Source organism: Exserohilum turcica (assembly GCF_000359705.1).
Source record: "Exserohilum turcica Et28A unplaced genomic scaffold SETTUscaffold_1, whole genome shotgun sequence".
In the NCBI taxonomy this organism is placed as follows: domain Eukaryota; kingdom Fungi; phylum Ascomycota; class Dothideomycetes; order Pleosporales; family Pleosporaceae; genus Exserohilum; species Exserohilum turcicum.
The window spans coordinates 34,823-45,989 of record NW_007359914.1 but is presented as its reverse complement, the minus strand read 5'-3'; the positions used below and the strand labels follow the sequence as shown (position 1 = coordinate 45,989).

The window sequence follows — 11,167 nt, the reverse complement described above, 5'->3', positions numbered from 1 at the left end:
TAAAAGACGCTCGCTGGAAGACAGCCCTGCTGTCTAACATCTCTTCCTGTTTACTAAACTGCTCTTTAGCAACTGGAGTCCGCTTTAAGCGCAGCTAGAAGCGACTAAACCGCAGCACAATAGCAGTACTATACAGAGAACACTCTCACTTTAAACAAATTGTACCTAGAACGGCCTCTGGCCAAAGTCTTACATAGTCACTGACTGCAGATAGACTCTAATGGAATAATAATAATAATAATATAGATCACAAGAATTTAGAGTACTTCATAAAACCCTATATGCTAAACGAACGTTAGGTAAGATAGTCGCTTTTACTTGGTAGATATAACCTAGAGCTGCTGTATTAGCCAGGTAAGCAGAACGTGAGAGCCAACGCGCTCTCAAGAAGAGAACAAGACCTGCCTGTAGGGGCAGAAGACGAGCGCTTATAGAAGCGCTTCGTACAAATATTTAAGCCAACGAACTCCTATTAGGAGGTAACAGAAAAAGAACTAGAAGAAGCTATCTTAGTAATGGCAACGAGGACACGAAGCCAGCAGCGGGAAGAGGAGGCTATCCCCCTATCTAGAGAAGAATCAGATTAGCTCCTTCCTAGAGTACTAAATGAAAAAGTGCTAGAGTAGAATAAGTTAGAGAAGCTCTAGCAAGAAGCGATAGCGAAGAATTGTGTCTACTAAGGAGCGAAGAAGGCAGTAGAGGACTAAGAGAAACGTTTCCCCGTGAACTTAGGCCTAAAGTGCTTAATTAAAGACTGCTTAGTAGACAGTGGAGTCCTGTTTTACTAAGGGCGCAAGTGGGTGCTAGACAACGACAAGTTGCGAACGGCAATTATCAGCAGTGCCCACGACTCACTAGTCACTGGTCACCTAGGGCGCGAGCTAACGTACAAGATTCTCGCAAGGGACTACTTTTGGCCAGGCATGACTAATTCGATCCGAAGATACGTTAGAAACTGTGACACCTGCGGACGGAGCAAGTCCTGGAGAGAGGGCACGCAAGGCCTTCTGAAACCACTGCCGATACCCACTCGGATCTGGAAGGAGATCTCCATAGATTTCGTCGAAGGACTACCAGAGAGCGAAGGCATGACTAGCCTGATGGTGGTCACTGACCGGCTCAGCAAGGGTGCGATCTTCGTACCGCTCCCGGATACGAAGACGGAAACCGTCGTCCAAAAGTTTATCAAGCGCGTGGTTGCATATCACTAGCTACTAGACGCTATTACCTCCGACAGAGGCAGCTAGTTCGTGAGTACACTATGGGCTAAACTATGCGAGCTTCTGAAGATCAAGCAGAGACTATCAACTGCCTACCACCCGCAGACAGACGGCGCAATAGAGAGGATGAACAGCGTCTAGGAAACCCATATCTGATCGTTTACAAACTAGGCTTAGGACGACTAGGCACAGCTCTGCCTAATGGCCTAGATTGCGATTAATGGCAGGAATGCAACGTCGACTAGAATGTCACCCTTCTTCTTACAGCATAGACATGAGGTAGAGCCGCTGCAGCTAGAGCTTGGCAACAAAAGACAACAACAGAAACCAGCCAAACAGCTTTCAGACGAACAGAAAGCAGCAGAGATCGTGGTTAAGCTACAACAAGCCATAGAACTAGCCTAGGCAGGCATGGCGGTTGCTCAACAAGAACAGGAGAGACAGGCGAACAAGACTCGGAGAGAGGCACAGAGCTACCGAGTAGGCGACAAGGTATGGCTGAAGCTCGATCAGCAGTACGGCACAGGGCGAAGCTTAAAGAAGCTCGACTGGAAGAACGCTAAGTATACAGTGGTGAAGGTAATTAATAGCCACTTAGTTGAATTAGATACGCCTTTAGGACTACACCCTGTTTTTTATGTTAATTAGTTAAAACTCGCTAGCAACAATCCCCTCCCAAACTAGGTTTAGGACGACTATTAGCCACAGCCACTACAGGTAGACGGAGAAGATGAATAGGAGGTAGAGGACATTATGGCAGAAGAGGTACGCCGCTGTGGGAGAGGGCGTAAGCTATACTACGAGGTGAAATGGAAAGGGTTCCACCAAACGACGCTCGAACTAGCTAAGCTGCTAGAGGACGCTGAGGCAGTAGATCGTTGGGAAGCATTCACGGAGGCCAAACGAGACAGCGAGGGCCGCCTCCTAGAGGGGTTTCGGAGAGGCGATGCGGTATCCCCTAAGGAGGGGGGTATTGTAACGGGCTAAACGCCCTTTGGATAGCTCCTTGATGGAATCTCGGGCTAAGCTGCGCGCGCACCATCTGAACTACGTTTAGACCGAGCAGCGCTCAGACAACGCGCTTAGATACTCTAGCATAACCTTTCTCTAATAAGTAAATAAACACCACGTAAGCAGAGTAGATAGCTCCTTATCGAATACAACCTCTTGTATACCTCGCGATTGCTCCCCAGAGCGCAGCCCCTTACAGCGTTTAAGACAGCGTTTAATTAATCCTTTACGCTAGCTAATATCCGCTTAGCCTTTTAAGGCGTAGGCCTTGTTCCTCTTTAGCTAGACGCTGTTCTATTAAAGCTAGACATAAAGCTGCGCACGCCTATTACTCTAGTAGCTGCTGTCGCAGAGGCTCTTTAGCAGGCTCGTACCCTAAGTAACGCACGCGAGTTTAAAGCTTAATTAACGCTAATACGTGATTAGGTTTAGTAGCATAAGAGCTCTTTGCTAGTATTAATTATTGTAGCAATTAACTAGCTTAAGAAGGGGGCTAAGGTTATAATACTCTTAGCTAAGCTAATGCGCGATTAGATTACTAGCCTTAAAAGGGCTAACAAAGTAGCAATAAAGCGTAGGCAGCGTAAAAGGAAGTAGATATAGAAGCAAGGAGTGCTAATAAAGGGAGCTAGAGAGGATCTACTCGCTTAGCGCAAGGCTAATTAGCAGATTGCTCATAAAGAGCGTCAGGGAGGAGAGCGATTAGGTGTCAGCCGCCAGGCTCTAGCGCGCTGTAGTAGGTGCAGAGAGACTAGCCATAACTCACGTACATGCAAGAAAGATAGTCTAGATAGTAATTAATCTATTGCGTTAATATCTACTAAAACTAATATAATATAGTAGAGCTATACGCTTATAGAAGTGCGCAAAGTTAGTGAGGTGACCAACTCGCTTGTCTGACCGACTCGCTTATCTATCACGTTATCACATCTAAAAAAAAACATCGATAATGTTGAACGAGCTCCTGTCGCCTGGCACTGGCAGGTTCACGGTTAGAGATAACGAATACAGGAAAAAATACATTACTCGGCTCTTAGCAAACGGAGCCTCGGCATTCCCAAACGCTCAGCTATTAGTACTGCCAGTTGTATTTTGCAAGCTTATATATATGAAATAGTTAAGAATCCCAAGGGATAGATGTAGAGTGTAAGTCAAACTTCAGAAGAGTTGTAACTTTCTTTGATATACATGTAACTCTAAGCTTCTATCACATGTGAGGTTTATGGAAGGGTTTAGAAAAGGTACACCGCCAACTGAATTAAGTTGATATATATACTATATCATTTAGTGTGATTTTATGTGAATCCGTACCTCTAATGTGCGAATAGTCATCAGGTTGTAGCTGTAAGAGGCTCGCCACGGTGGGCATGTGCTTAAGAAACAAACCAGAATTTGATGGGCGGCTACATACAGAGGTACGTAGTGGTACTTATACCTCTTCCCTAGAGATGTAGCACCGCTTTGGCGGTATACCTCCGGTTCGGGGGTGCAACCCTACATTATTGTTACCTCCAGTTCTGAGCTTATGTGAGATTGCCTCCATCTTACGTATTCTTGCCGCTGTATTGGAGGTTTCCAGTCTTTGTACCAGCGGTTTCACAGGGGTACGGTGTTTCGGCAAGGTAGCTGTTTTTTTCAAGGCCGGAGTTCAGCCACAGCGCTAGCATTGTGTTTGACCGTAACAGTAGCACTTTATAGATATCAATAGACGATTTTGGGAGTATGAGCAGTATTATTTCATGATATCGATTGTCAGTAAGCTATATTAGGAACCAGAGATACTTGTATACTGTGTTTAGGTCAGAGCACATAATAGTGCACTAAGATTCCATGATTGACCCGTGTTCTGGCATCTAGCACAGTTGCAGATTACTCTGCTAATCATAAACTGCCCGAGTAGATTTTCCGCGTAAATAGTTGCTGAGTTACATAAAACCTAATCTCTAGAGAACACATCGGTCACTGAATGAGATTTGCAACCGCCCTTTTACAAATCATATAATTTCTTCCACACTCAAACTTTAACAACTATGGGATTTTACCTGGCTACCCCGGTTTTAGTATCGCTACTAGGCAATTCTGTCCTTGATAAAACAAATCCGGGCCTGGGCTGTATCTGTGAGGTAGGATTTCATACCGAAGTAAAGACGTAACACAAGATTAATATATAGCAGGGACTGGAAAGCGATGGCAAACACTATCTCAACAAGAACAGAACTGCAGAATGTTGTATTAGGTTCGTTACTAGTTTAGCCTTCTCCGAGAGGTAAATTGGCGTTAAGGTGGTTGAGCCAGCCTTTCCTTAGCCAGTGTTTAGACGGTCCATCTACTCAATCATTCTTGCTCCAAAACTGGCTCTGCATCATTGTACGTTTACAGCATTAATACGAACTAAGAACTATCTCGTAATTAATAGTAAAGTTTACAACAGTATTAAGGAGATGTAAACAAAGTATGTTTTGCAACGTTCATGAACATATTTGGTAAATTGTGGAGCGGGCATTGCGAAGAGACGGTGTAACTCATGTATATCATAATATCTTTTCTAATTCAGGCATTCTATGACCCAAGTACAGTTGCATTGGTACGCTGTATGATAGAGATTGTACCAGCTGCGCTCATTTCTTCGTGACCTCGTAGTGTCTTAGACATTGACGCCATTTTCAGCATCCCTGATCTTTTCTGAACCAGACTCTTGGCTAAACATATGATAAGTCTATAGAAGAGGGAGCAGGGCTCGCAATTCGCGTACTAAAGGCGGATTTTGCCCATGGCTGGGACGCTTGCAGTGTCGCCCTTCAGCTTTGATATTTGAATGCCCAGATATGTGGTCGTGGCTATCCAGTTGCCAAAGTTGAATCCAGTTGTGACAGTGTTAATCTTGGCTATTGTGCACAGCTTCTCCTGGCAGTGAGAAGACTTGGTCACAAACAAGGCAAGGAAGATGAGCGCCATTAGGTTGGAGAAGCTCACAACCCAGTCTACTGCAAAGGCGAAGTAAAGTTTCGACGCTGCGTATGTTTAGTCAAGCTCTAAAAGATGGTACATGGTCCACCTACGCCTCGATGAGCCAAGGCTGCTGGCACTAGGAGCACAGAGTGCGCCTACGACAGAGATGCACGCTGCAACAAGAGAGACTGTAACAGTGTTGGACAGGCTGGCTTCCTCATGGACAACTATTCATACACCATCAGTCAAAGATTACTCAAACCCATATCCAACCTTTGCTCACTTACGGTAGCTAGCAAGGCCAATGTTCGCCGCTGTGAATATTCCCTGGGAAATGCGCAAAGACCTGATTGCTGCGAGTGCGGACATGATGAAAGACAGGAGTGTGTATATCAACCAAGAAAGGTAAAAAAAAAAGTGACTCGACCTCAATTTTCAAGGAGAAATCTGGGGAAAAAAAAGGGGGGGTGAAGAGACGAAAGTCGGGGAGCGAGTGTAGTCTGCGATGAATCTTTATACGGACTGGGAAATAGCGCATCACTCCAAAATAACTTCTAGCAAGCTAGTGCTAGTAACATGGCTTGCCACGACGCTTTCTCCAAGGATAAGGGTCTGGTGTTTAGACAATGGCGCCGAAAGCTTAATCATGTCACACCATCTTTGCTGGACGCGTTTCAAGGTGAATCCCGGCACACTTGGTGTGGCTAGAGTGGCTAGAATGACTGGCTTCGCATAAGCGAGGTCTCCGGAGTGATTCTTCGGCCAAACCCCAAGTCATGTGCCTCCTGGACAATAGGCGGAGATGCTATGAACTATTGCAAAGTAGCCTTGAAAGAAGCTAGTTTCTACTGACTGGGTTCAGCTACCTGAAGGGGTCCTCAGGTTTCAAAAATCAGGCAGTCCCTGAAACAAGCCTCTCGTACCATGTAACGCTTTAGACAGCCCAACTTAATTAAACCGCCCGTACGGCAGCGAACACGACTGGTCGCACCGGCTACACGGCAACTTTACAAGTATCGCCAAGCTATAGCAGGGTGTCGTGGTGCTTGGCGGAATGCTGAGGCTTGTCCTCATGAGCCACCTTTCTCCGACTGACTCTCGAGGTTTCAGGCGGCGGCCAACCCCATGTGTTGTTCATTGCGCTAACTGATTAACGAAATAAGATTCCCGCCAAGAGGCTTAACACATAGCTTATTTATGACGGGTATATCAATCTTTCAGGGAGTCCGTTGGTACCTCTGAGCCCGCAATTTCATGTATACGAGCCATTTGTTCCAAGAGCGTAGGTCTGCCATGCCAACATCATAGAGAATGTGATGAAGCTTTCTCCGCATCTCCGCATCTCCGCATCTCCGCATCTCCGCACCTCGCAAAGCGACACGCATTCGTAGCTAGTTGTTTAGGATCACAGGTAAGCACCATGGCACACCCACGTCGCGTGCATCCCAAACATTATGCTCGTACAAAGAAATCCCACAGGTGGATTTATTCCAAGTGTGGAACGTGCGGCAAGTGTGATATCAAGTGCGTAGCTATACAACGAGGATACATGTGGTCGAGCTGAAACCAGCCCTGTTCCAGCGTGCGACTCAAGCCATCCACATGTCCGCCTTTGTAGTTTGCAGTATCCGCGTTTGCTTCTAGCATCATGCAAAGTGGGCATCTTTTGGCTCTAGCATAGCGCACTCGTTTCTGTACTCGGTCAAGGGCCATGATAGACGGTGACGCACGCAAGGCTAAATGACAGACTCATCGGAAAAGCAGCACAGAACTGCCGCCGGCTTATAACGCATACTGGACTGAGACTCGCATGACTCCATGTCAATGGCATGCGCTTTCTAATGTACATTGTAAACTGCTGGAAGAATTTGGTCCTGTGGAGATTGCATCTAGCAACATGGTGATAATCACACTGGAAGGCCTTGATCAGCGCTGGCGTGGGGCAAGCAAAGTGGGGGTGCATCTAGAAGGAACTGATTATCAACCGGAAAACACCTGGAGACGCTTTGGAACTCCGCTGTGCTGTATGGCCTGACAGGTTTGACAGCGCTACTAGCGTCATGTCGGCAGTTTCGTATTTTGTCGCCTTGGTGCATGGACGGTGCCATTGCAAGGCTTGGACGGATTGGACACACCCCGAAAAGGTTAGTCTCTAGCTGACTATATCGAAATATGGAATTGGAATTGGAATTTTCTGCCTACAAGATGCAAAATACTCTGTATACTGAGCAAAGTCATTAGGTATGTACATCTGGGTGTTGTAATTAGTCGTGTCTACAAGAAGACATTCAAGATGCAGAGACCGACACTGTGCCTCTAGTGTGGCTACATGACTTGAATGCATGATTATACCCTGTGGTTATCAATTTCGACGGCATATCTACGGTGCTTCCATGAGTTTTGGTTCTTGCTAGACGAACTGAACGTAGTACGATACTCATGGGCAACATCCTCCAAGCTAACCCCAACACAGTGCACCAACATCATGCTGTGCGCCTCTGGAAAAAGTATATATATGCCGTCTGCTTCACGGTGAAAGAATCATCATCTGGCATCATCAACTCATCAGCTTCACTTCACTTTACATTCTCTACTCACCACTTTTAATCACTTACTTCACTCTTTTTTTTAAACAAGAAAAAACCCACCAAACAATCTTTCAAAATGCAGTTCTCCACTATCGCTCTTCTCTTCTGCGCTGCTTTCACCGTGTCGGCTGCGCCTGGCGCGGAAATGCTTGCTAAGCGTAGCTGTGGTACCTTGACTGGCACTGCGCTCCAGGTCTGCCAGGATGCCTGCAAGGCTACCTGCGTAAGCAACACACAGCTTGAGATTCAAACATGAGACTAACTAGAGTGTCTTCCAGACTGTCGCAACTCTCGGTGTTGCCCAGAAGCTTTGCACGGCTGCCTGCGATCTTCCCCCTCTCAAGGCCCGTGCTGAGGAAGAGGAAGATGTTGCTGATGAGGAGGATGATACCGATGATCTCGCCGAGCGTAGCATTGGAAAGTCAGTCTGCGATGCTGCTGTGAGCCTCACCAAAGCTAATCGCATATAATCAGCTTTGTTGACATTGAAATCTAGTGCGATGTCACCTGCAACTCGACTGTCCTTGCCCTTGACCAGCTTGAGTGCCTCAAGGTTTGCGTAAGTCACAATCAAATACACGGTTTTGCTTGGCTAGATACTAACTCCTCGTGCAGAAGGGCAAGTGCTAGATGCTTCCGCTAGATCTACTACCAGCATGACAAGTCGTAGGGATCTGGTGATAGTGATATAGTCTTTGAGATTGGACTGCTTTTATTGGCTGGTTCCTAGATATAAGTCAGACTAAAACCAATAAAGATATATTACTCTTAAATCCTCATCTCTGAATAGTTATTTTCGTACTGCAAACCCACGCCCTTGATCAATCTCCTGCGCGAATGACTAGAGTAGTAATCCTCCCATGTTCTTAGTCTCTATTTCACTCGATTCATGTTTCACTCGTGACGTCAACGCGGCATGGCAGATTTCCCAACATAGTGTTATTGTGTCATTCCATCGTAAAGCTGGAAGCTCGGAGGGAAGCTCTGTTTAGATGCTGATTGTTCGTTTCACTTAGATATGAAACCGAATTGACATGCATCCAAGCAACAAGTACCCTTTGGATCAGAATGATCACACATCTCGACTTGCTAGGAGATATGTCGTAGAGCAAGCGTAAAGCCATGCTTTCTACAGCCAAGTTGCTTATTTATGCCCGGAGTTCTCCAGACGCTCCACAATTACCTTGGGAACGTGCTCCTCATCTCCCTCTTCGTCTATCAAATCGCTGTGGCTCTCCCCAGAGAAAAGACGGTCGACATCTTCCAGCTCCAGGCCCTTGGTTTCAGGGAAGAACAAGTAGATGATTGGCACCCACAAACCGTTCAACACGGCAAAAATAATGTAAGTGCGCCATCCGATGTTGCTGATAGAACGGGGTGTGATTTGTACAATGATCTGGCGAAAATTAGCTCAAGTGTTGTGTTGTACAAGAAAGGCACAAACTTACGTAGTTGCAAATCCAGTTGGCTGCCGTCGAGATAGCCGAACCGCGCTGGCGCAGACGGAGAGGAAGAATCTCAGACCTGCTATGCGTTAGTCTCGTACGGGGTTTATTATTGAGAAGAGCACTCACGGGTAAACCCAAACGGTGGCTTGGAAACCAATGGTGAAAGCACCTTGGAAGACGAAAAGCATAGCAGCGGCTGCGATACCCGCGCCGTGAGACGAAGCAGTCTTGAACTGGACCTGATAGATGAGAGCAGCCTGTACTGCCATGACAGCAGCCATAAGACTAATCATAGAAAGCAGGAGGGGCCTTCGGCCGACCCTGTCGATCAGGAACCAGGGAATGAATGATGCGACGAAGAACCAAGTCTGAAGGAAGCCGCTCATCAGGGCAGACATGTGTGTGCTGAATCCAATGCTCTTTTGGAAGAGAGTACCCGAATAGTCTGCATCCATCAGCACAGCATCACCAGATTCACGGCATCTCACTTACAGATGATTGCGTTGATGCCACCAAGTTGTTGGAACATTTGGATACCGCAAGCAATCAAGAAGCGTCTTCGCGACTTGATAGGGTCGCTCTTGAAGATGTCCCCCCATCCTGCCTGTCGCGATGCCTCAAATGCGACGGTTTCGGTGATGACAGTGTGCAGTCTCTGGATCTCAGCATCATCCTCAGGCAAATCTGCGACGCGCGCCAACACCTTCAAACACTCCTCGGGGCGGTCATGCGATGCGAGCCATCGGGGCGTCTCAGGAATAAGAAGCAAGAGGAAGAGAATGGCGAAGAGGATAATGCACTGCAGAATGGTGGGGATTCGCCACGCATAGCTGCCAGTGTGGTTCACGAAGCCGTAGTCGATCCAGTAGACGAGGAAGATGCCGAAATTCAAAGTCGAGAGCTGTGCACAGACGAAAATGCCACGGCTTGCCTTGGGGCTGAACTCGGCTTGCATGACGGGCACTGTCGAGTTGATTATACCCAGACCGACTCCAGAGACAATCCGGCCGACAATGAGATGCGCTCGGCCGTATGCGGTAGCTTGCAGAATCGCGCCGAGTATGCTGATGACAGCGCCCGTGGCCACGCTCTTGCGACGACCAAACTTCTCGCCAAATACTGCTGTAGCCATGGCACCGACGAAGCAACCGACTGCATTCCCATGTTACTATGGCTGCTGTTGCGCTGACGCTGCAGTTACTCACTTTCGAAGATGGCCACAATGGTTCCGATCATGTCCGAAGACGGGTGGTCAAACGTCTTGTTGAATGCCGGCGCACCAACCAGTCCTCCCATGAGACCATTGTCGTAACCAATTAACATGAACCCCAGAGAGGTGAGAAGACTGATGGTGAGCAAAAGAGCTCGACCCTTGAGTTGCGGCATGGTGAAGAGGTCGCGACTTGTGGTGTCGACGCGGTGTGTGTCGACGCGGTCAGTCCAACCGTGGGAAAATATATGTCAATGGGGCACCCTTGCGGGCATTTTCGTCGGTCATATATACTTTTTTTTTCCGCTTTGCATACGGGCCTTCCAAACGCTCAATCTGATTGTGGCTTACCTTTGTGCGGGGCTTCAACCCCATGGGGCCGGCTCGCGATGCATAACCCGCGGGATTTGGTTCTTAACAGCTAGGATAAAGTTGGAGTTGAATCCACTTGCCACGAGCCGAGCGATTCTGGGCAGGGAAACGGCCGATGTGCTTGGGTAGTGGAAGGATTGGATATCGCTCACGCCAAGAGGAGGGAGGGGGGGGGTGTAGGCATCGTCTAGAAGCCTTCAGTCCATGATGCTCACGTGGATGCAGCTGGCTCCAAAAGCACACGCCCAGTCACCTCACTCGCCGTCTTAGGTTCGGTGAGATATAGCTCCGCCTTTTGGTGGTGTCAGCCAGTCAAGCAGTGAGGTCTGCTTATTTAACTCAAGAGTTGGGCCGACACAGGACCGAAAC

General features: G+C 47.5%; 3 protein-coding genes across 3 annotated transcripts; 1 reads left to right on the top strand and 2 right to left on the bottom strand.

Moving 5' to 3' along the window:
• Positions 1–4,744: 4,744 nt before the first annotated feature.
• SETTUDRAFT_161990 (uncharacterized protein) lies at positions 4,745–5,630 on the bottom strand. The gene is made up of 3 exons (XM_008022330.1): positions 5,468–5,630; positions 5,291–5,407; positions 4,745–5,242 (listed from the first exon to the last, which is right to left on the bottom strand). The coding sequence occupies exons 1-3, from the start codon at positions 5,547–5,549 to the stop codon at positions 4,983–4,985; spliced, it is 459 nt and encodes a 152-aa protein (XP_008020521.1). The 5' UTR covers positions 5,550–5,630; the 3' UTR covers positions 4,745–4,982.
• A 2,214-nt stretch (positions 5,631–7,844) lies between these two features.
• Positions 7,845–8,398, top strand: SETTUDRAFT_29747 (uncharacterized protein; the record flags this gene model as incomplete). The annotated part of the gene is made up of 4 exons (XM_008021959.1): positions 7,845–7,991; positions 8,047–8,208; positions 8,265–8,327; positions 8,384–8,398. The coding sequence occupies 4 exons, from the start codon at positions 7,845–7,847 to the stop codon at positions 8,396–8,398; spliced, it is 387 nt and encodes a 128-aa protein (XP_008020150.1).
• A 438-nt stretch (positions 8,399–8,836) lies between these two features.
• On the bottom strand, positions 8,837–10,602 carry SETTUDRAFT_40360 (uncharacterized protein; the record flags this gene model as incomplete). Its single annotated transcript, XM_008022072.1, has 5 exons — positions 8,837–9,164; positions 9,217–9,292; positions 9,343–9,661; positions 9,709–10,368; positions 10,422–10,602. 5 exons carry the CDS (start codon positions 10,600–10,602, stop codon positions 8,913–8,915), a joined length of 1,488 nt encoding a protein of 495 aa, XP_008020263.1. The 3' UTR covers positions 8,837–8,912.
• Between the last annotated feature and the right edge of the window lie 565 nt (positions 10,603–11,167).

What these genes read in the sequence shown, in the direction of transcription:
- SETTUDRAFT_161990 (XM_008022330.1), bottom strand. Translation starts at nt 5,549, where the DNA reads ATGTCCGCACTCGCAGCAATCAGGTCTTTGCGCATTTCCCAGGGAATA. An exon ending in CATTGGCCTTGCTAGCTACC is followed by an intron (nt 5,408 to 5,467) that starts GTAAGTGAGCAA and finishes GTGTATGAATAG; the next exon opens with TTGTCCATGAGGAAGCCAGC. An exon ending in CAGCCTTGGCTCATCGAGGC is followed by an intron (nt 5,243 to 5,290) that starts GTAGGTGGACCA and finishes AAACATACGCAG; the next exon opens with CGTCGAAACTTTACTTCGCC.